The 25,909-nt window shown below is 37.5% G+C and overlaps 1 protein-coding gene and 2 pseudogenes across 1 annotated transcript; 1 reads left to right on the top strand and 2 right to left on the bottom strand.

The window, feature by feature from the left end:
* LOC104711403 lies at nucleotides 3,612–7,076 on the top strand (annotated as a pseudogene).
* On the bottom strand, nucleotides 16,795–18,439 carry LOC104715448 (FBD-associated F-box protein At3g49020-like). The gene is made up of 4 exons (XM_019229999.1): nucleotides 18,426–18,439; nucleotides 17,435–18,320; nucleotides 17,209–17,343; nucleotides 16,795–17,124 (listed from the first exon to the last, which is right to left on the bottom strand). The coding sequence occupies exons 1-4, from the start codon at nucleotides 18,437–18,439 to the stop codon at nucleotides 16,795–16,797; spliced, it is 1,365 nt and encodes a 454-aa protein (XP_019085544.1).
* Nucleotides 23,672–25,627, bottom strand: LOC104715447 (annotated as a pseudogene).

The following is a 25,909-nucleotide window of genomic DNA, read 5'->3' as shown; positions in this document are numbered from 1 at the left end:
GGAGATGGATCATGTGTTGACATCAGTGGTAAAGGTCCAATTCTATTTGAAGGAAAAAATGGAGAACAGCAGCTAGTAAGAGATATATACTACATACCGGAACTTAAAAGTAACATTCTAAGTCTAGGAAAAGCAACAGAGCATGGTTGTGATGTTAGAATGAGGCAGAACTATCTAACACTACACGATCCAAGAGGAAGACTCTTAGTAAGGGTACTAAGATCTCCAAACAATCTCTACAGAATCAACCTAAAAATCGGTAAGCCTATCTGTCTGCGAACAAGATCCGAAGATGATACATGGCGATGGCATGCGAGGCTTGGGCACATAAGTTTCAAGACCATCATGAACATGTCAACACAGCAAATGGTTTATGGACTGCCAAAAATCGACAAAGAAAACCAACTATGCGAGTCATGTCTAGTTAGAAAACAAACATGTCGAGCTTTCCCTACTGCAACACAATATCGAGCTTCTAGGACTTTGGAGCTTCTAGATGCGGACCTGTGTGGACCTATATCACCCACTACTCTGTCACGAAACAGGTATGTATTCGTGATAATTGATGACTGCACTCGATATATGTGGACAATATTGCTAAAGGAGAAGAGTGAGGCGTTTGAGAAGTTTAAAGCTTTTAAAAATCTTGTTGAGAAAGAGTGTGATAAGCTGATCATTACTCTACGTACTGATAGAGGAGGGGAGTTTACTTCAAGAGAATTTCAGGATTTTTGTGAAAAGAATGGAATTAGAAGACACTTAACAGATCCCTATACTCCACAACAAAATGGAGTTGTTGAGAGGAGGAATCGTACGTTAATGGAGATGACAAGGAGCATATTAAAAGCTATGAATGTACCAAACTATTTCTTGGGAGAAGCAGTTAGGCATTCGACATATTTGATTAATAGAGTTCCTACAAGAGCTCTAAAGAATCAAACTCCCTATGAGTATTTTCGAAACACAAAACCGAGTATAGAACATATTAGAGTGTTTGGTTGTCTTGCCTATGCGAAAATTGAACCGGTGAACTTGAGAAGCTTGATGACCGATCTCAAACACTTGTTCATCTTGGGATTGAGCCAAGAACTAAAGCTTATAGGCTTTATAATCTAACAACAAGAAGAGTTGTTGTAAGTCGTGATGTTGTTTTCAATGAGAAGGATGGTTGGACTTGGAAGGGAGCTGATGAGATAGTCGAGAAAGCACCATGTATGTTCAATATGACATGGGGAGGAGTCGTAGATGATGGACAGGGACCATATGTGAGTAACCAACCAGAGAACAATCATGAAAACAGAGCTCAATTCGAGCAAGATGAACAGGAGGAAGACATAGACCAAGACGAATCTGAGGATGAAGAGATTGAGTTTGATAATCAGCCTGCAGATGTTATTCAACAACCACAACTTAGAAGATCAGAAAGACAAGTAAGGCGTCCTGGTTACCTTGATGATTATGCACTTCTAGCAGATATCGAATGTGAGAAACTTCTTTTATCAATCAATGATGAATCATTGAGCTATGAGGATGCAAAAGGTTTAACTGTTTGGACGTTGGCGTGTAAGGAAGAAATTAGTTCGATACAAGACATGGATGTTAGTTGAGAAGCCAAGAGGAGTAAAGGTTATTGGTCTTAAGTGGGTTTTAAAGATCAAAAGGAATGCAGACGGATCGATCAGTAAGTACAAAGCTCGTTTAGTAGCAAAAGGATATGCTCAACGAGAAGGGATCGATTTTGAAGAAGTTTTTGCTCCAGTGGCTCGACTGGAAACAATCAGGCTGCTTGTGGGTCTTGCTGCTTCTTATGGCTGGGAAATCCACCATTTGGACATCAAGACAGCGTTCTTACACGGGGAGCTGAACAAGGAGGTTTATGTGTCACAACCCGAAGGTTTTGAAAAGAAGGGAGAAGAACATAAGGTTTTCAAACTTTTTAAGGCTTTATACGGTTTGTGACAGGCTCCACGGGCATGGAACACTAAACTTGATCAGATTTTGAGAAGTTTGAGATTCAAGAAGTGTTCAAAGGAAAGTGTCGTTTATCACAAAACAGAGGAAGCGAGGTTGTTGATTGTTGTTGTTTATGTCGATGATTTGTTCATCACAGGGAGTTCATTAGCGATTATACAAGAGTTTAAAGCTTCAATGTCTTCAGAATTTGAAATGACAGATCTTGGTAAGCTCACTTATTACCTTGATATAGAATTCCTACAGAATGAAAACGGCATTGAGCTCAAGCAGGAGGGATATGCAAGAAGGATTCTAAAGGAGGCTGGTTTGGACGAGTGTAACTTAACTCATATACCTATGGAGTTCGGTTTAAAAATGTCCAAAGCAGAAAAAGAGAAGCATGTAGCAGATTCTACTTTGTATCGTCGGAGAATAGGGTGCCTACGATACCTGTTGCATAAGAGACCTGATCTTGCTTTCTCAGTTGGAGTAGTGAGCAGGTATATGCAGGACCCGCGACAGTCTCATGGTGTTGCTCTTAAACAAATTTTAAGGTATGTGCAAGGTACTTTGGCTTACAGTTTGGTCTACAAGCGAAGAGGATCGAAGGATATCGTTGGCTGGTTTCATGTTTTACTTTGGAGAATTACCAATTACTTGGTGTGTGCAGAAGCAACAGATAGTTGCTTTATCTTCCTGCGAGGCCGAGTTCATGGCTGCAACAGAAGCTGCAAAACAAGCCATTTGGCTTCAGGATTTGTTGAGTGAGATTACAGGACAGAATACAAAGAAGGTAACTCTGTACATAGACAACAAATCCGCCATTGAACTCTCCAAGAACCCAGTGTTTCACGGCAGAACCAAGCACATACACAAACGATACCACTTCATTTGAGAGTGTGTCAAAAATGGACAAATTGAAGTGGTGTTTATTCCCGGAGAAGAGCAGAAGGCTGACATAGTTACTAAAGCCCTAGCAAGGATTCAGTTCAAAGAGATGAGGAGCTACATTGGAGTGCAAGACCTCACTAAGAAGAACTTGAAGTTTAAGGGGGTGAATGTTGGATAAGCTTCAACATTGCTTAGAGCTCAAGATAGACTTATCAAGTTGGATAAGGACTATAGGAGCTCATCATTATCTTATTAAGAATTAGGAGGTATCTAGTTCCTAATAGGAATAAGATTAGTAAAAGATTTCTAGTTTTATAAATAAGGTTGTTGAGTTGTGACAATCCTTAAGAAGCATAAGAGCTTAGAAGGTTTAGTTTTTGAGTTATATTTCTAAACATCAATAAAGAAGAGTTATTTCTTTAAAATCTTTTGTGCTTTGGAACATTACGTAAAGCCATTTGGTTAATTTATAGACTTTTATGACCACTAAATATACTAGTTATCCGTAACTATTATATGTATATTCCCATATATTTTTTGTTTATTAAAAGAATGTTGAGCTGTTTAATTTATATTCGGATACAGTTTTTATGCCATGCCTAGTCCATTTGATCGTAGTCAACTATAAACACACTGTGCGAATAAACGCGTATAATAATATCACAATACGTCAATACGTTAAGTCAACCATATATATAAATACGCAATTATAAATGATATATATAGATGCATATTCGTGTATTAATCTAAGTAGCTCATTTCATATCATGGCTGCGCCTCTTCTTCTCACTCTCCTCTCTCTAACCACCATAACATTTTCTCTCGCAGAGAGTACGTAACAGCACTCATCTCTCCATGCATTAATCTTCGTTGTTATCTTAAACTAAAGATATTATTCGATTGTTTTGGTCTCTAATCGTTTTTTTTTTTGTTTTCTTATCTGCATTATCATTAGATATAAGCATCGACTGTGGAGCTTCGAGATCCTACGTGGACGCTGACAATGTAACATGGCTTGGAGACAAAGGCTTCGTCACCACGGGTGAGTCGCTCCTGATTCCGGGTAACCTTACAGAGCCGATCAACAACCTTAGATACTTCTCTTCCGGTCAAACCAACTGCTACACCAACATTCCGGCGACGAAAGGCGGGAAAACTCTCGTGAGAACGACACGAAGTCGTCCCCACCGTCGTTTAACGTTGTTTACGATGGAAAACATCTTGACAGTGTAGTTACTGATTCACTGTTTGTCTCCGAGGTGATATATGCTCCGGCGAGTGAGACTATCAGCGTTTGCCTAATCCGTACATCGCTTTCGGATGATCCTTTTATATCATCTATTGAAGTTTCTAGTTTGGACGCTGGGATGTATGACGATCTTGGTCCTGACGAAGGTCTCGTTCTCCAACAAAGATATGCGTATGGTGCCAAAGAGCTTATAGGGTAATCCAGTTAACTCTAACTAATTCAAATTAAGTTAAATCTGTTTATTGACAATTTAAAAAACCGAAAATATAATTTTGGTTGTTTTTGATATGCTCAAATTAACCATAGAGCTACTCTCTCAAATTAAGAGATCACTGCAGTACTTAGGGGTCGAATTCCACAAGGACTCAAGACTACACAATAAATTATAGAGTTTTATAATTATGCTAAACAGATTAATTTGAATTAAAATAAAAGCAATGCAAAATAGAAAAGTTGTTGTAAATTCAGAAAATCAAAAAGCTAGGCCTAGGGAATTTCTCAGGAAATTATGAAATATTAAATCAATCAATAAATTAGGATTCAAGCAATTAAGAACAAATCTAGAACTCTAAACACTTTTGTAAATTAAATCAGTTCTCACTGCAAATAATATCTAAATTTAAAACCAGAAAATCCAAATCTCTTTGTAAAATTCTAGGTTAAAAATCAGCAATAAAATCAGGTTTAGATTGTTCACAAAATTATTAAATCAAATCTCTTTGCAAGAAATAATTTTGCTCATCAAAAGGTTTTATCAGGAAAATCAATTATATTCTCATATCAATTTATTTTCCTAGAGTATTAATTCTAGATGGCCAATCAAGGATTAATATGAAGAACAACCTAAGATGAAGATCTAGATAGATAAAGAATCCTAAATAAACAGATCTAATAATTCATAAAATCCCTGTGAAAAATCCTAAACCGAACAAGCAAATTACTCAGACATATTCAATGAAGAACAAAACATAATTCTGAATAATAAGCAATAGAGATTAAAAGAGTAAGAAAGGAGTTTAAGAATTCTTCTCTCAAAGCAGTTCAGATCTCTCTCTCCAAAAGCTCTCAAAAATCTCTCAGGGTTGCAGGAAAAATAAAACTTGATAGAATATAACTTAAGGGTTTGGAAAACCTAAAAACTATATATATATGTCCTAAAACACGTCAGGGACTAGTCTTGCAAATATGGAAAACTTCGGGCAACTTTGTAAAACTTCCAAATTTGGCTCTCTCGTCGGTTTGGACTGGGTGTCGATCGATGCTAAGGCAGTGTCGATCGACACCATCTCCTCTGATCGATTCCAAGTTGATTTCTTGCAGATTATTCCTCCAAACTGATCCAAATTGCTCCACTTTGCTCATTTCATGCTAAAAACCTGTAAAGACTCAAAAACAATCTAGAAACAAATGAAAAGACACTAAAAGACTCCTTATATCATGGTTAAAAACCACAAAAACCATGATATATCAGTTTTATTTTAAGTGGGCTAACATTTTTTGTGTGATACTTTGGAGGATTTTCTGAATTTAGTTTACGTTTATTTATATTTTAAGTATTTAATATAGTATATGATTTTTTTTTTTTTTTTAAACATTCACATTCTCATTTGACTAATGAGTTTTCTTCCTTTTGTTGGTTTCTTGCAAAAATATTGTAGCTACCCTTTAGACCCGTACGGTAGGCTATGGTTCCAGTCAAGTTCCAACGACCCAACAATCAGCAAATTAACGACCTCAGCCCCATCCATCGACAATTCTGGCGCGTCAAACAAGCCGCCCGAGATTGTAATGTCAAAGGCTTTGTCAGCAGCCAGCTTAATTCTATCAGACGACACACTACCCTTAGCGGGCTTACCGGTTTACTTGGCTCTATACTTCTCGGAGCCTCCGAGTCTAGGTCGGACTCAAACACGGTCGTTCAACATTTTCTTAGATACCAACGAAGTGGGTTCAGGTCCCATCGTACCGGTGTTCGGGAAAGTGACTCAAGTTGTCGTAAGAGATGTGGTGGCCACGTCAGTTTCCCAAGTGGTCCTTCAGTCTACGGATGACTCTACTTTGCCTCCTATTATCAATGCTTTGGAGCTATATTCGATAAGTTATGGCCAAGACGGTGGCGATAATGGAGGAGGAAAAGCGGCAGTGGTGGTGGAGGACAAAGCGGCGATAGCAATGATAATTCGGAAGGTAAGTATACTTTATGACTACTTTTGAAATAAATAACTAAACTTTGAACATGAAGATCACTGTATATGTTCGGACAATGGTATATATGGAATGAAATGAGTCATGATAAATTTACTGTAATTTTATTATAAAATACTACAACTTTGTTATTATTTGGTTACATTTATAGGTTCTGGAGGAACGGAAACACGAACAAACAAGGCAGTGGGAGGTTTGTACTTGCAAACTATATCCAATTTTATTTTATGGTTATTTTTAATTGATTGGTTCAATATATTGCTACCTAGATGATTTATTGAGACTGTCACTATTAATCAGACATAAATCTAAATATTATCCCTTTTGCTTCGTTTGCAGTGAGTTTGAATATAAATGTTGTTAATTAAAACCATTTTGACTCCTTTCCATTGACGACGTTTTAGGTGGGGCAAACAATGTTAGACGGAAGAAGAAAAACAAATTACCACTCATTCTTGGCCTTACGTTCGCCTCCGTGTTTGTGGCTCTCTCGTCAGCGTTTGCGGCTATTTTCTTAAGAAAACGTAGACACGCTAAGCCACAGTCCAACACGCTTCCAACCACGTCCCCAGGTACATAATTTTGATGCAAAAAATTTATACATATTTATCTTTTATATTTGATCACTGAAGTATATTTTTGGGGTTGTCTTATTTCTTAAGGGCCTGGGAAAGTGACAGGGATATCACCTTTAGTTGGACAGCAATTGGCCAGCGATCCAAGCCACCCGGGACATGATGACCCGGGTATGTATGATAATATGATATCGATGAGCTAATTGGCGTAAACGATTCATATGTCGTTCATCAAGATGATCATCATCAACATGGACCAGCTTAATTAGTCGATGACGACCTGGAATGATACTTAAAATTTTAAATTTGTCGATGCTAAATTGTCACGTGAATATCTCTCAATCCCCAAAAAAAGAAAAAAACTGAAGTCAAATATACAGCTATTTACATTTTGTTTTTTTTTTAATCGTTTACAGAAATTGACCATAACCATGAATAACCAGTTTGATTTTGTGGCTAATTCTGTTTTTTTTTTTTTAAATATCTTTTGTTAAGTGACGTGATTTGATAAATATGAAAGCAATATAGTCACAAACAGCAACAACACTTTTGTGTGCAGGCCATAAATCTCTTCAAACCAAATTTGTGGCTATATGGGCCACGAAATGTAGATTAATTTTTCCTGGCTATTGCGCCATTAATTTTATTGTGGCTAGTTGTTGAAATTTGCCACAGTTAGTCACAAAATTATTTTTGTGGCTAGTTAGCCACAACATTACCACTAATTAGCTATGAATTACTTCGTCTCAAGGTTGTGTCTATTCCTTGGCTAAATTATTGTAGCCAGGAACTTTTTGAAGCTTGAATGTGGCTATTAACAGTTTTTCTTGTAGTGTATATTTAAAACTAAACCGAACTAACCGATGTTTTTGTTTAATCGAACTAAATTTCACATATTACCGATCGGTTAAAGACCTTTAACCGAAATTGAACCAAACAACCAAAATATTAATTGGCTGTTACTTTGGTTCGATTTATCATCCCAGTTCTAGTTTATATTGTGATTGTGTGAGTTATATAAGATCGAACTCCAAAATTAAAGAATTAAACTGAATATAGTCAACTAGTGAGTCTATAATATCGTTGACACATATTTTTATGTGATGGTGTTTTCTTTCAAAAGGCGGTGTTAAAATCGACCAATATTCTGCCTTAGGTCGTAAGTAGGTGATAATTGGGGTATGGTTTAAGCGTTTACACAATAAACCATTAGAAATGTGATTTAATAGATAGAAACTGTATATCACACACACACATATATATATATATATATATATATATCTTATTATATAAAGTTAGGTTTTGAAAGTTAGCCATTAACAAGATTTTGACATGTGTCAAATTATCAATCTCAGATTTTGACATGTACAAAGGTTAATATTTAATAGGAAGAATGTGATTAAAACAAAAATAAAATATTTTGTTTTAAAAAATATTAATAATGTAGAAATATAATTATCAAAAATTACAGAATTTATAAAAAGAGTTTTTTAAATAATCATAAGGAGATTATATATATATATTATAAAACTCGAAATTATAATATTATTTACTTATTTTAATTTTTAAGTTATTAATTCTACAAAAAAAATAGAAAAAGAGATTAAGAAAAATATACAGTTAATTATTAATTCTAAATTATTGCGCAAAAAAAAAATTATTAATTCTAAATTTTTGTAAATACTCACTTCTATATAAACATAGATCTTCTCATATTTAAATAATTATTCAAAAAACACTGCTTTCAACTTTGATTAATTGGGAATGTAAATTTTTCTTATTTTTAAAACCAAAATTTTCTCATACTTTCTCATTTTCCAGTTGGGAATAGGTAAGATTAATATATGGACCCAAAAAAAGATTAATATATGCGTTTTCTTTTCCTAATATACTATTTTAAAATTTATTGTAGTATTTTTAGATTGTTTTATTTAATTTATATTATCATCTTTGAATTATTTGGGATTCATATATTACCGTGCATATAATTTTCTATTGCTTCTTTAATTATGTCAAAGTAATTTTCTTCTAATTTCTCAATCTTGATTGGTTGGTCATAAAACCCTTCTTTTTTTGCAACCATAATTGTTACCATTATTCATTCAAACCCAAATGAAGATAACGAGTAAAAGCTCATCAACCTAATGGATGGAAAAAATAGACTAATCAAACACAAGCTTACAAAAAATATAAATAGATAGACTGGAAAAACATAAATCGTTGTTGATAGTCCATAGCAGCTCAAAGACTATGACACCCTGGTTTACGGAAATGTTTAAAAGAACTGATTTAGCCACATATGTCACCGCAATGCACATATTTTTTGGTCAAGGGTTCTGAGAGAACTTCATGATAGGTGATCTTCCTGGAAGTGATTGTTGGAACTGTGTGAGTAGGCAAAAGTACAAAAAATATCATTTGTTGATTTGTAGGGTCGGTAAAGAAGTTTTTAAAGCCTTCTAAATGTAACAAACCGGCCATCGAATATTGGTGGGTCCATGGGCCGGGAATAGATGTAAGGCCCACTTAGGAAGGTGGGGCCATGGACAGAGAGTGGACATGGGCTCACTAAGCAAGGTGGCAGTTGAGGCGTTACAGAGACAGAGGCTACATCATTATGTGTCGAAGACGCTTCTACATATAAATTGAGAAATTTAATATTAGTTACTATCAAAAGATTTTGTGACGTTAGAAAAGGTTTTACTTTCATTGGTTGTCAGATCAAGCCATTTTGAGATAGTAAAAGGATGTGAACATGTTCTCTCCACACAGGAGGAGGGCAGAGCCGATGTTCTCTCTATGGTGGAGAATGTTGGACAAAAGGTTATCTCCCCAAGGGAGAAAGGTGGAGGAGGTTGGATGCAAAGTTATCTCCCCAAGGGAGGAAGATGAAGCCAAGGTTCTCTCCATGGTAAAGGAGGTTGGACGCAAGGTTCTCACCATAAGGGATGAGAGCGTAGCCGAGGTTTTCTCCATAGTGGTCATACATTATTGTGATGATACATCATTGATTAGTATATTATGTAATATATATTTTTATTCAAAAATTTTTTTGAGCCAACAATTTTAGTAATTAAAAAACTGTGCAAATGTGAAAGTATAATAGTTGTCTTAATGTGTTCATATAGACATTTTCTAGGTGGTGATAAAGAGTATATTTGTAACATAGAGTATATTTAGGTGTAAAAAATACACTTTTAATGGTAATATACGTAAAATATTTGTAAATGGATATAAATCAGTATATTATAACAAAAAAAAAAAATTTATAAATAATATACAACAAATTTTAATATATTTTTAAAAATTTAATTTAATTTATAAAACTTTAAACCCGCACATCGGGCGGGTTCTCATCTAGTATTGATATATATTAGACTTATAAAATTTATAATCTAGATAGTTAGAAAATAAAATTAAATTAAATACACTAAAACAAAAGTTATGTGATTTTAGGCGATTGAGGCATAAGCCGCTTTTTAGAATATTGCATCTAACACACAAAATAAAAGAGTTTTGGTGAACATATTTTAAATGCTAAGTTGTTACCAGTGGTAGCCTACCACACAAACAGAGACATGAGCCATATTCATTTGTTGCTTTGAAAATACCGAAGGTATTTTTGGAAACTATTTTTGGAAACTCTAATAAATCTTTTGGTTAGACCATTGCTATTTACTGTTGACAGTTAGAGAGAGACATGAAAGAAGAATCTAATTTCTCATTAATTTGGTAATCAATAACTATACAAGTATATATATACTAAGTGTATTAAGCTAAAGGAGACTTAATACACCAACACTATGCTAATCATATATAAACTATACAATATAAGATTATAGTGTTAACACCCCCTCCTCAAGTCTTTGAACTGGAATCTGTGGATAGAAGGAAAAGACTTGAAACTGACATCCTGTCAAGAAGAGAGTGAAAGGGGCCAGCCTGCAGAGGTTTGGTTAGAATATCTGCAAGTTGGTTTCCTGTAGAGACATGGTAGACTTGCTGGGCTCCTGCGAGTACTGGATCTCGTGTACGGTGCAAGTCTATCTCCATATGCTTTATACGCTCATGAAAAACTGGGTTGTTGGCAATATGAGTAGCCGATTTGTTATCACAGTAGAGCTTCGGTGGTCCAACTAGTGGAATACATAAAGCCTGCAAAAGCTGTGTTAACCAAACCAATTCATCAGAAGCTAAAGCCATTGCCCTGTATTCCGATTCAGTACTGCTGCTACTGACGATCTTCTGCTTCTTAGACCTCCAGGTAATAAGAGAAGAACCTAAAAAAGTGCATAGGCCTGTGACTGACCGTCGACTGTCAAGACAAGTGCCCCAGTCTGCATCAGAAAAAGCAGTCAAACGGAGATCATCCTGAGCAGAGTAAAATAAACCTTGTCCTGGATTCCGCTTGAGATACTTAAGAACATGCTGAGCAGCGTGGAGATGCGCATCAGTAGGACAAGATAGATACTGGCTCAATTTGTTGACAGCGAAGGTGATATCAGGTCGAGTGATAGTCAAGTACAGCAGTCGACCAATCAAAGCTCGATAAAAACTGGCCTCATCTGCAGAAAGAAGAACACCAGTATCCTTGAATAACGCCTTTGAAGGATCCATTGGAACATTCTTTGGCTTGCAGCCTAAATAACCTGTATCACTCAAGAGATTTAAGCAGTACTTACGCTGACTAACAGAGATACCAGAAGAGTTGCAAGCTATTTCAAGCCCCAAAAAGAACCTTGCCGGTTCTAGATCCTTGATCTTGAAAGCTTTCGCAAGGATCGCTTTGAAAGAAAGAACCTCTGTATCACTATTACTCGCAATCATGATGTCATCAACATACACCAAAAGTGCAATGAAAGATGAACCAGTCATTTTGACAAATAAAGTGTTCTCAGAAGGAGCCTGAGTGAATCCATTGTTCAAAAGAACATTAGAGAAACAGTTATACCACTGGCGAGAAGCCTGTTTCAAGCCATATATGGATTTCTTCAAGCGGCAGACAGGGTTCAGAGGTAAGACACCAGAAGCCAGAGTATATCCAAGTGGAAGGCTCATGTATATTTCTTCATCGAGTTCACTGTGCAAGAAGGCACTTGTGACATCCATTTGGCAAAGACTCCATCCTAGCTTTGCTGCTAAACCAAGAAGAAACTTCACACTACCCATCTTAGCAACTGGTGAAAAAGTTTCAAAGAAGTCTACTCCCTCCCGTTGAGTAAAACCCTTGGCTACCAATCGAGCTTTATATCGCTCAACACTACCATCAGCATTGTATTTGATTGTATAAACCCATTTACAACCAACCACGTTTTTACCAGGGGGTAGAGAAACAACCTCAAGCGTCCCACTATCCTCCATGTTATCTAGCTCCACATCCATAGCCTTCGTCCATTTCTTACATTTGATGGCTTGTTGAAAAGATGTAGGCTCAGTGTCGAGAGAAAAAGAAAGAACAATTGACTGATAGGGAGATTTGAATTGTTCATAAGAAAGAACTGAAGAAAGTGGATATGGAGTTTTATGTGTTTCTGGAAAAGGAATAGATGATGAAAGACGAGAAAGAGCACAAGGATAATCAGACAAATAGCCCGGTACCTTAGCTGTGCGTCGCGGTCTAGCATTGTTTAGAGGAACAACACCAGTATCTGCTGTAACACTCTCTGTGGCAGGAGGATTAGCACTAGAGGGTGTATGCACATGTTCAGATGATGCATGTGACGGTGATGCAAGAGGGGTCGGTAATGAATGCATCACATCAGCAGGTAAAGGAATCGAAACAGGTAAAATCTTGGAACTAAAAAACTCAGAAGGAAAAGATGCAGAGATATCATGAAAAGGAAAAATGTTTTCATGAAAAATGACATTACGAGATATGGAGATAATGTTTGTGTCTAAATGCAACACTTTATAGCCCTTGTAACCAGACGCATACCCTAAGAAGACACACTTATCAGAACGAGGACTGAACTTATGACAATCTTTTAACAAAGTGGAAACATAACACAAACAGCCAAAAGATCTAAGAACATTATATTCTGGTTTTCGTTTAGTAAGTAACTCATACGGTGTGGCATTATGAAGTAAAGTAGATGGAGTTCTATTGATGAGGAAAACTGCAGTTAATACACAATCACTCCAATATACAAGTGGGACATTGGACTGAAAAAGTAAAGCTCTAGCCACATTTAGGAGATGTTGATGTTTTCTTTCAACTATAGAGTTTTGTTGAGGTGTGTAAGCACAAGAAAACTGATGCAATATTCCATTTGTCTTAATAATATCTGTAAATGCTAATTCAGGAGCATTATCAGTTCGTATGATTTTAATCTTTGAATTATATTGAGTATGAATCAGACGTATAAAATCTTGAAAATGTGTAGAAACTTCACTTTTATTTCTCATCATGTATAACCAAGTAGCCCTAGTACAATCATCAACTATACTAAGAAAATATCTATATCCATCTACTGATTCTGTTGAGAAAGATCCCCAAACATCTATGTATAGTAAATCAAATGGTAAAGCTGACAATTTGTTATGAGACTCATAGGACAAACGTTTTTGTTTAGCTAAATGACACACATGACAAGGAGACGAAGACTTCGTAGACTTTGAGACAGTACCAGGAATATGCTGTAACTTGTCAGCAGATGGATGTCCGAGGCGAGCATGCCAGAGATCACCATCAACCACCAAGGATCCAAAGAAATGAGACGGAGTGGAAGGATGCGTGATGGAAGACGAAGCATGAGATGCAGTGGAGTCAAGTTGCAATATGTAGAGATTATGTAATAAGATGCCTCTACCAATCATCAAGCCCTGAATAAACTCCTGAATAAAACATGAGTCAGGAAAGAGATGTGCAGAACAATTGCTAGATCTCAACAAACTACTAACAGATATCAAATTAAATTTGAAAGAAGGAACATGTAAAACATCACGTAAGATGAGTGAATGCGAGAGATGAATTGTGCCAGTGTGTGCAATATCAACTCTAGTTGCATCCGGTAAAGAGACTGTCGCACCAGATACAAGTATAGTTTCACTGAACAATGCAAGATCAGAACAAACATGCGTTGTGGCACCAGTGTCTATAATCCAAGAACCATGTGGAAGATTTGAATAAAGAGATGATAGACATTGATGTTGAAAAGTAAGGCGGTCATGTTCATAACAAAGTGAAGAAGAAGAAAAAGGAATATTACCAGCAGATGATTCAACAGCCATAACACCATGTTCAGAAATGGAAGAAACCTTGATAGGAGCCTGATTTGATGGAAGAGTCATGTGAGCAGAAAGTTGCTGAATCAGAGTCTGCATCTGGTCTGAACTCATCTTACAAACATCCAGATTGATCACACTCAAGGCAGGTGGAGGAACATAAGGCACCGTCGATGTGATATTGGCAACAGCATGAGTTCCCGGTTGATATTGAGCATGAGATGGACCTTGATTCTGATTCTTAGATGGAGCCTGATTCTGTGAGTGTGGTCTTTGAGCATGATAACTAGAAGAGATACTCTTGAAGCCAGGAATGTATCCAGGTGGATAACCATGAAGTTTGAAACACTTCTGAACCACATGTCCTATCATGCCACAATGAGTGCAGAGAGGTCGAGATTGCTTTGGTCGATAGGAGTTTTGAACAGCATAAGCAACATGCTCAGGTGATCCACCATAGGCAGAAGCATCAGTAACAGCTGCAGTAGGAGGACCAGAAGCTTGGAAGACAACACCATCAGTCCGAGTGGGTTTAGCAATGTTCTGTTGCCTCTCATCCTCAGTAACCATGTGAAAAGCATTCTCAATAGATGGCATGGGTTTGATCATCAATATATGACGACGAGTAGCTTCATACGAGTCATTTAATCCCATCAAAAACTTAGTCACACGACTCCTTTGTTGCAATTTCTCCCATAACACAGCAACATTACACTCACACTTGCCACAAGTACAAACAGGGAGCTCGACATAGTTCTTAAGCTCCTCCCAAAGAGTTACCAACTCAGTATAATAAGCAGTCACATCCATTGACCCTTGATGAAGTGAGCTCAGTTTCTGCTCTATTCATAAACTCTCGGAGCATCATCTTGTTTAAACCGCGAGATTATATCCTTCCAAATCCCTTCAGCAGTTGGAATAAACAAAAGACTCGCTCCTATTTTCTTAGACACAGAGTTCATCAACCAAGTAGAAACCATATCGTTGCAACGGCTCCAAGAACCATAGTCACGGTGATCTGATGATGGTTTAGAGATCGTACCGTCAATAAATCCCATTTTGTTCCTGACATTGAGAGCCATCCGCATGGATTTTCGCCATGAATTGAACTCTGCACCTGTAGTCAATCTATCCGAGACTAAAACCAATCCAGCATGATCAGTGCCATGAAGGAAGTAAGGATTGTTGTATTGATCAGGTTGTTGAGCTGAATCGGATACTGAATTCGCCATAACCAAGAATACAAAACCAAGAACTAATCGGAAATCACCAATCTCTCAAGCAGAGAAAGTAACAACAAGAACACTTACGAGAGCAACGACGAGGATGATGAACACTGCAATCGCCAGCAAAAGATGTAGAATAAAGAGCGAAGCAATCTGATCAAACGTCGCACTCATCGCAAAGCAAAATCGTGAAATCGAGCTGGATTTGAGCTCCAAAAACAAAATCAAAGAGAAACCCAAAGAGAAAAAGATGATCGAATGAGAAATCAAAGGAGAAATCGAAAGATCGGATGATGAATCAATCGAATTCAACAAAGCGGAAGAAGATTCTCTCACTAACGTTCTTGCTCTGATACCATGTTGACAGTTAGAGAGAGAGATGAAAGAATAATCTAATTTCTCATTAATTTGGTAATCAGTAACTATACAAGTATATATATATTAAGTGTATTAAGCTAAAGGAGACTTAATACACCAACACTATGCTAATCATCAATGTTTTCAAAACCGGACCGGACCGGCGGTCGAACCACGTTAACCCGCGAACCGGCATCATGTCCGGGTTGGGTTAATATCAAAACCCAAAAGAAATTGAACCGGTAAAAAACCATATCAACCCGCCAAAAAACCAAAAACCGGTGAACCATTAAACCGGATAAAACCGGGTTCTACTTTTTTTTTTGTAAATTTGAGTACAATTAATTTAATTAATTACCTTTTTAAGTTTTCTTCTTAGCAAATCAGCAATAGTAGGGTTTCTTAGACAATGAAGATTGCATGTTCTACACTCTTATTATCTTATTGCTTTTAGATTTGAATTTCTAAAATATTTTACTAGTACTGGTTATACTTTAAGTTTGTTACAGTTTGAGTTTATTACTTTTTAATGTTTTTTAAAAATATTATGATTATTGAATTATTTTATTTGGTATATCCAATTATATCATAGTTATAATCATTAAAAAAAATAGAAGACATATTCATACCTATTATTTATAAAAATATCATCAAAATCAATTGAACCCGGTTGACCCCGGTCGAACCATATTGACTCATGACCCAAAAGCTTTCCCGATTCGGTTACCAGTCCGGTTTTAAAAACATTGCTAATCATATATAAACTATACAATATAAGATTATAGAGTTAACATTTACCTCATTAACTAAATATATATGGGTGCTAGATTCTTATTAAGAACCCCAACTCATATGAAGTAGATTGATTTGCAGTTTTGCACTTTTCCAAAGGATTTGAGAAAACCAATAATTGGAGATATATTTTTAGTAGTTGGGGCACTTCATCGCTTTTTATGTGTTGCTGAACCCTAAGAGAGTGGGTGACTAAATTTGTAAGAATTAAATACATCAAGTAAATCGAAATTGGCTTTTGCATTCATCATCTATTCTAAACAGTTTTATAAATCTACAAATTAGAAATCCTAATTGAACAGGAAAATATCCTAATAATTAACTAGAAAGAGTACGTATCAGCTTCATCACACAGGAGGTGACATGAGTTTGATGCCCTAACCACACTAGCCAACTCGTTGAGCATTTCACGTCTCTTTTCCAACTTCTCAAGCTCTTTAGATTCGATGGGGTATGTGGAGAGAGTTGCTTTCTTCAAGCGTCTTACGTTCTTAAGGATGTATGTGGCAACTTCATGCTCCTCTTCTTGTTGCCATTCGTATCTTGTCCACACGAATGTCTCAAGATGGAACAACAAACATTCAGGTACACACTTTGGTTGATTCCATTTCCGGTCCGCCAGCTTATCTTTATCAAGATATTTCCTTCTTGACTGAGATGAATGTAATATTCAAGATCAGTAAGATACCTGAAAGAGCACTGGGAAAAAAGGTAGTTTACTAATGTAATGGCTTACGTCGTTGAGCTTGAGGATTTGCAATTTAGGAGAACTAGGGAGCATGAGCGAAAGAAGATTACACCACTCTTCTTTGTTTGTATGTAGCTCCAAAGATAGAAGCTGATTGAAGATTTTACCAGTAGGATACTTAATCTGTGCAGATAAAAAACACATGGAAAATCTGAAACTGTTAGACCAATTGCAGATAAAAAAACACAAGGAAAATCTTAAACCTAAAAATTACCTCCTTCAAGGGTGAGAAGTCTAAGGAAAGATGTTTGGCTGAAATTAGAGATTCCAGAAAGTTCTCATTGGCTACATCAGAAACATTGGTGATAAGCGCCTCCACCAGCTCTGGCTCATTCTCAATCAGACAAAATTCAAGGCGATGGAACCCATAGATGTTCAAGTATTTCAAAGAATGAGCATTTATCACATAGCCTCCATCACCATCTCCATAGGAAAAATCTTTTAAGGTTAGTCTCTGTAATGAAGGCACTGCAATAGTTAAAGTTTCCACATGGTCGTAAGTTCTCATCCGATGCAACACCAAATCTTCAAGACTAGGACAGCCGCATAAAAGGTTTGAAACAGATTCTTCGTCTTTGAATAGTACATAGTAAAGGTGCAACTCTCTAAGGGACTTGAAACAGACCCGAGAAGGGAGGTCTAGAAGAATTGAAAACTTGAGTTTCAAGATCTCTAGTGTATCATTGCAACTACACAAAACATTCGGAAATCTTACTGAGCCTTCATCTTCAAATGGAAAACTGAGTACCAGTTCTCGCACATGGCGTGCAAAAGCAATCCCAGTCCATATCCCAACATCCGAAGCATCACTCTCATCTTCAACTCTCAAATGCAGACTATCTAAAACCGGAGCTTTATGTGATATCAAAGATTTGCATAAATTCTCTGAAAATGTATCTCGATAATGATAATCAGAGTCAAAATTGAGATTTGGCAACACCTTCCAAAGAGATTTCCAACTTTTAGACAAAACACTCGTGGTTATGGCAGTTTCTGTTGGAAGTGAAGACAATATGTGCAGAATTAAAGCTTCAGGCAACTCACTGATCCTGTCCTTGTTCACAACACCTCGATTGCTCAAACTTTCACCACCGATTTTGCTTTCAAGATTCAGTAAAAAAAAAAAAAAAATGAAACCACAGAATAGGGTTTAAATTTTACAGGCAAGGAAACCACAGAAAAGGATGCCACAGAGCAAAACATACCATTTCTCTTCCATTATCCTTCAGTTCCCACTGCTATCGCAATAAAAAACGCTCCAAACACAAACGCAAACGCAAACGCTGTTGGATAAGTTTGAAAGTTTGAAGTCCTAATCGAGTTATGATTAGAGATAAGTCTTGTTATGTTTAGGAGTTATCTAGGCATAAGGTGTTTCCTAGTTGGTTTTGGTTTTGGGGTTTTATATAAAAGACTATGTTGGGTTATGACATTAGCATAAGTTTTGAGAGAGAATTTGAGATTGAGATTGTAAGAGCTTAAAGTTTTGAGTTATTTTCTTTAAGCTAATAAGAGAGTTATTCTGAAACATTTTTGAGTTCATAATCTTTCTTGCAAAACAATATTTGGTATCAGAGCGTCTAGGTTCTATATCAACTGATCACAAAACTTCATTCGAGATATGAGTGAAATCGTTGCAGCAACCAACAAACCGAAGGAGGGAGGAACATCCTCCATACAATGTCCGATGCTTACCACTGTTAACTACACCGTATGGTCTATGAGGATGCAGGTGGCACTTGGCGTTCACAAGGTGTGGGAAGCAATAGACCCTGGATCAGAGGAAGAAGAGAAGAATGATCTGGCAAGGGCTTTATTGTTTCAATCGATACCAGAATCTCTGATTCTTCAAGTTGGTAACCTAAAAACTGCTAAAGCCGTGTGGGATTCGATCAAAACCAGAAACCTTGGAGCTGACAGAGTCAAAGAGGCTAGACTGCAGACCCTAACAGCAGAGTTTGACAGACTGCGAATGAAAGAAACTGAGACAATTGATGATTTTTGTGGGCAAGCTTTCAGAAATAGCTACAAAATCAGCTTCTTTGGGAGAAGTCATTGAAGAACCAAAGATCGTGAAAAAGTTTCTTAACAGCCTACCGAAGAAAAAGTTCATACACATAGTCGCATCACTAGAACAAGTCCTCGACCTCAATACAACGACCTTCGAAGACATTGTTGGCAGACTAAAAACATATGAAGAACGTACACTTTTGGAGGAAGAATCAGTGGAGGGACAAGACAAACTTATGTATGCAAATTCTTCAGATTCGCAACCACCAAATTACTTCTATGAAGGAGGCAGAGGTAGAGGAGCAAATCGTGGTCAGGGTAGAGGTCGCGGAAGAGGTTCTGGACGTTTTGGCTATCAGCAAAAGGATTACAGTTACCAACAGAAGGAATATGGCTATCAACAACGAGACAAGAGTAAGATCATATGTTTTAGATGTGACAAACTCGGACATTATGCATCAGAGTGTCCAGACCGTCTTCTGAAAATCATTAAACTTCAAGAAGAACAAGGAAAAGGGGATCAAGATGACACACATGAAGCAGAGTCGCTTATGGTACATGAGGTTGTATATCTCAATGAGAAGAAAGTTAAGCCTAGAGATTATGAGCAATGTTCGGACAACACATGGTATTTGGACAACGGTGCGAGCAATCACATGACAGGGAATCGTGATTGGTTCTGCAAATTGGATTCAATGGTGACAGGAAAAGTACGTCTTGGTGATGATTCGAGAGTTAACATAGAAGGAAAGGGTTCTATTATGTTCTTGACTAAAGATGGAGGAAAGAAGGTTCTAGCAGAGGTTTACTATATACCAGAACTCAACAGCAATATCATAAGCCTCGGACAAGCCACTGAATCAGGATGTGAAGTCACGATGAAAGAGAACTATCTTACTTTGCATGACAAAGATGGAAAGATGTTAGTAAAAGCCAACCGGTCGAGAAACAGACTGTACAAGGTAAGTTTGGAGGTCAAACATACGAGATGTCTGCAATTAGAGGCTTCAACCAACTCAGAAATATGGCATGCCCGATTAGGACATGTTAACTTTGAGACTATCAAGGCAATGGTTTCAAAAGAGCTAGTTATTGGCATACCAAGTGTTCCAATAGTAAAAGACACCTATGCATCATGTCTGTTTTGGAAAGCAAGCTAGGCGAGCTTTTCCTAAATCAACACCTTACCGAGCATCACAAGCGCTTGAATTAGTTCATGGGGACCTGCGCGGGCTGATTTTACCTTCTACAGCTGCGCAAAAGAGGTATATATTTGTGCTAATCGATGATTTTTCTCGTTACATGTGGACAAGTCTCCTAAAAGAGAAAAGCGAGGCGTTTGAGAAGTTCAAAGTGTTCAAAGCACTTGTTGAGAAAGAAGTAGGAGCCTCCATCAAAACCTTTCGAACAGATAGAGGTGGAGAGTTTCTATCTCAAGAATTCTTGAGTTTTTGTGAGCAACATGGAATACACAGGCATCTCACTGCTCCTTACACGCCTCAACAGAACGGAGTGGTAGAGAGACGGAACAGGATGACTCGGAGCATTCTAAAACACATGAGTATGCCTAATTATCTTTGGGGTGAAGCTGTACGACACGCAACATATCTCTTGAACAGAGTAGGAACCAGAACTTTGCAAGACCAAACACCGTATGAAGCTCTTAAGAAGAAGAAGCCGAATGTAGAACACTTGCGGGTTTTTGGTTGCATTGGGTAAGCCAAAAATGAAGCTCCACATGTGAAGAAACTCGATGATAGAAGCAAGAAACTTGTGTACCTTGGGACTGAACCTGGTAAGAAAGCCTATCGGCTCCTTGATCCAACTAGTCGCAGAGTTACAGTAAGTCGTGATGTTTATTTTGATGAGAGCAGAAGCTGGGAATGGAACAAGAGTAATGAGTGTCAGGCAGAGACAGGGATGTTTACTCTTACTTTTGGAGACTTTGGAAACAACGGGCTCAGGGACAGTATTGTTGTTAATAATGCAGAAGAGAACAGAGGTGACAATGATAATGTTATTGATGAAGAGGAATCAGATGGAACAGAGGATCTTGAAGAAATAGAACATTCTACACCAGTGCAAGCTGTAAGAAAATCTATGAGGATAACCACTAAGCCATCCTACTTAAAGGATTACGTTTTGCTAGCAGAACGTGAAGGAGAGCACTTCCTGCTGATGATTAATGAAGAACCTTGGGACTTTGAAGAAGCTAGTAAATCTAAAGTATGGAGGGATGCGTGTAAAGAAGAGATTAACTCCATTACTAAGAACAAAACATGGAGTCTGGTTGATCCTCATATTGGTAGTAAGCCTATCGGTTTAAAGTGGGTCTTCAAGGTGAAACGAAATTTGGATAATAGCATTAACTAATACAAGGCTAGACTAGTAGCAAAGGGCTACGTACAAAAACATGGTGTAGACTTTGATGAGGTATTCTCGCCTGTTGCTCGTATTGAAACAATAAGATTCATTATTGCCTTAGCTGCGTCGAATGGGTGGGAAGTGCATCACTTAGATGTTAAGACTGCATTTCTCCATGGAGAGTTGAAAGAGGATGTATATGTTGTTCAACCTGAGGGTTTTGTTGTCAATGGTTGTGAGGGAAAGGTGTACAAGCTACACAAAGCTCTCTATGGCTTAAAGCAGGCACCTCAAGCTTGGAACACTAAGTTGAACAAAATTCTTCTGGGGCTAAACTTCGACAAATGTTCTAAGGAACCTTCGCTATACAGGAAAAAGGTGCATAATCATCTGTTGATCGTTGCAGTCTACCTAGATGACTTACTTGTCACAGGTTCTAATTTGGAACTAATACTTGAGTTCAAGAAGAACATGTCGAGCAAATTTGAGATGAGCGATTTGGGGCTGCTTACATACTATCTTGGTATCGAAGTTGTTCAAATGAAAGAAGGAATCATGCTTTCTCAAGAAAGATATGCGAGGAAGATCTTGGAAGAATCAGGTATGAGTGATTGCAACTCTGTTCTTATACCTATGGAGTTTGGTTTGGAGTTGTCTAAGGCATCACATGAGAGGTGTATAGATGCTGAGGCTTACAGAAGAAATATTGGATGCTTTCGTTACTTACTCCATACGCGACCTGATTTGACTTTCTCAGTTGGGGTATTAAGCAGATATTTGCAGGAGCCACGAGAATCACATGGAGCTGCGTTAAAACAGATTCTTCGCTATCTACGTGGGACAACTTCTCTTGGACTTTATTTCAAGCGTGGATCGAACACTGGTTTGATAGGTTACAGTGATAGTGGTCATGGTGTGGACTTGGATGATGGGAAAAGCACAGCAGGACAAGTTTTTTATTTCAATGAGTGTTCGATTACATGGTGTACTCAGAAGCAACAGGTTGTTGCTCTATCTTCATGTGAGGCAGAATTCATGGCAGCTACAGAGGCAGCTAAACAAGCTATATGGCTCCAAGATTTATTTGCTGAAATTGTTGGAACAGAGAGTGAGAAGGTTACCATCCGAGTTGACAACAAGTCTGCAATTGCTCTTACCAAAAATCCGGTCTTTCACAAACGAAGCAAGCATATTCATCGCAGGTTCCATTTCATACGAGAGTGCATTGAGAATGGACAAAATGAGATAGAACATGTTCCTGGAACAGCACAGAAAGCAGACATTCTAACTAAAGCACTTGACAAGAACAAGTTCAGAGAGATGAAAGATCATGTTGGAGTTCAAGATGTGTCTAAGGAAGGATTCAAGCTTAGGAGGGAGAATGTTGGATAAGCTTGAAAGTTTGAAGTCCTAATCGAGTTATGATTAGAGATAAGTCTTGTTATGTTTAGGAGTTATCTAGACATAAGGTGTTTCCTAGTTGGTTTGGTTTTGGGGTTTTATATAAAAGGCTATGTTGGGTTATGACATTAGCATAAGTTTTGAGAGTGAATTTGAGATTGAGATTGTAAGAGCTTAAAGTTTTGAGTTATTTTCTTTAAGCTAATAAGAGAGTTATTCTGAAACATTCTTGAGTTCATAATCTTTCTTGCAAAACAATAAACGCAAACTAACACAAAGAAACCCGCTAAAGCTTAGAGATATGGCAACAGTGGCGATTAACGAGTCAGAAACAAAGCTGAAAACAACAAAATAGTTATGCCATAGCTACACTTACAGTTACAGCAGTCACCCCCACTCGAGCACAAGATCTGGAGAGGAAAGAGAGGTTGGAGAGTATGAGAAAATGAAAATGAGACCGAATCGTTTTCTTTTCTGTGATGAGAAGTTTTAAATTTGAACCGAGTCCACAAGTACACACATTAATGGGCTTCATTCATAACTCGGCCTTTCTAAATTTAGGCTCAATCACACAACAACAGTCTTCTACATTAGTACACAAAGTGACAAAACAAAGAAAATCTTGACTAAATTCTCGGGTGTTTTGGGAACAGCATCGTAAAAGTACAAGAGATTACTAGGTTTTAAACACAAGGTGACATGAATTGGAAGCCCTGGCCACACTAGCTAACTCGTTGAGCATCTCACATCTCTTTTCCAACTTCTCGAGCTCTTTAGAATTGATTGGTTTTGTGGAGAGAGTAGCTTTCTTCAACAATCTTGCGTTCTTTAATATGAATGTAGCCACTTCTTTCTCATCCTCTCGTTGCCATTCGTATCCTGTCCACTCGAGTGTCTCAAGATGGACCAACAAACATTCAGATACACACTTTGGTTGATTCCATTTCCGGTCCACCAGATAACCCTTATCACTATGCCACCATGACTGAGATCAATGCAATTAATGTAACCTTTAAATATCAACAAAATACCTGAAAGTGGAGCATTGTGAAAGAAAAGAAAAGGATGAATATAATGGCTCACGTCAATGAGCTTGAGGATTTGTAATTTAGGAGAACTGTCGAGCATGAGCAAAAGTATATGCCACCACTCTTTTCCACCTGTATATAGCTCCAAAGATACAAGCTGATGGAAGATAATACCAGTAGGATACTTAATCTGGTGCAGGAGGCAAAAGCATTAATTAGTACACAAAAACAATGTTAGAGCCCACTTGTAGAGAAAACCCCGCAAAAATGCTAAAATCTAAAAATTACATTACATGTAAGCAGTGTCGGCTTAAACATATTACATGCCCCTGGGCAAACTAAAAAAAAATTCCCCTTAACCTATAGAAAAACTTACTGATTTTTTTTTTGGGGTCTCTTTGGTTCATAGAAATTTTTTTGTGCTCTTTTATAACTTACCAATTTTTTTTTGTACCCCCTTAATTTACATTTTTTTTGTGCATCTTTTAACTTATATATTTTTTTTTTGTACCCATTTTCTTATACGTATATGCCCTTTTAATTTATGTACTCGGGGCGGTCGCACTGCCTACCCTCCTAGTTAAGCCGGCACTGCATGTAAGGGTGATAAGTCCAACAAAAGACGTTTGGCTGGAGTTATAGTTTCCAGGATGTTCTCATCAACTATTTTGGAAACGTGACAGAGTTTTTCCTCCACTAGCTCTGGTGCTTTCTCAATCAAACAAAACTCAAGATCATGAAACCCGATGATGTCCAAGTACTTTAAAGCAGGGGATTTATCACATAGCCTCCATCCCCCATTCCTGAGCATACAACTTCTATGGTAAGTCTCTGTAATGATGGCACCTCAATAATGAAATTCGCTACATCGGCATTGCAATTTCTATGCACGACCAAATCTTCGAGACAAGGGCAGCCAGAGAAAAGGTTGGAAACAGATTCTTCATCTTCAAACTCTACAAGGTAAAGGTGCAGCTCTCTGAGGGACTCGAAACAAACAGGAAGTCGAAGATCTATAAGAATATTATACTTGAGTTCCAAGATCTCGAGTGTGTTATGACATCTTCCCAAATCTCTCGAGAAGTGTGTACAAAGCCTTCCTCATCAAACTGAAAATCCAATACCAATTTACGCACATGGCGAGAAAATGCAATTCCAATCCATAATCTCAACTCAAAAGCATCGCATTTATGTCCGACTTCCAAATGCAAACTCTCTAGAACCGGAGCTTTATATAGAATCAAAGATCTGCAAAGATTCTCTGAAAATCTATAGTCGTATTGGTGATAGCTAGAATCGAACTTGAGATTTGGCAACACCTTCCAAAGAGATCTCCAACGTTTAGACAAAACACTAGTGGCTATAGCAATTTCTGTCGGAAGTAAAGACAATATGTGCAGAAGCAAACATTCAGGCAACTCACTGATCCTGTCCTCGCCATCGATTTTGCTGTCAACGTAGATCAAAATAACAACAACAACAACAAAAAAATATATATATATTTTAGGGTTGACCCAGAAATTAAGGTTGGAGCTTACAATTAAGAAACCTCAAAGAACATAAACGAAACAAAGAGAGATATACCAATGTTGTTGTTGTTCCATTTTCGACAACAATTTGCTTCAGATTTTCGAACGCTCCAAACGCAAATGTAATACACGCTCCAGAGATTTACTTTCGTTGGCTCAAAGCTTGTGTCTGCACACCTACCTTCTCGGTTGGCTTCAATGGACACGTCCATGGTTACTTCAAGGGTTCGAGGGGTTTGCGCCAAGGGGACCCCCTCTCTCCATACCTCTTCGTTCTGGCTATGAACTGTCTCTCTGCTTGCCTTGACCAAGCGGCTGAAGAAGGGAAAATAAACTATCACCACCGCTGCTCAGAAA

The sequence above is a fragment of the Camelina sativa genome, chromosome 9 (genome assembly GCF_000633955.1).
Source record: "Camelina sativa cultivar DH55 chromosome 9, Cs, whole genome shotgun sequence".
In the NCBI taxonomy this organism is placed as follows: Eukaryota; Viridiplantae; Streptophyta; class Magnoliopsida; order Brassicales; family Brassicaceae; genus Camelina; species Camelina sativa.
This window is presented reverse-complemented; position numbering and strand designations above follow the sequence as displayed.

Excerpts from the sequence above, each read along its gene's own strand:
- LOC104715448 (XM_019229999.1), bottom strand. Across the intron at positions 17,344-17,434 it reads ACTTCTCACCCTTGAAGGAG|ATTAAGTATCCTACTGGTAA; the intron begins GTAATTTTTAGG and ends TTATCTGCACAG. Across the intron at positions 17,125-17,208 it reads AAATCCTCAAGCTCAACGAC|TCAAGAAGGAAATATCTTGA; the intron begins GTAAGCCATTAC and ends CATTCATCTCAG.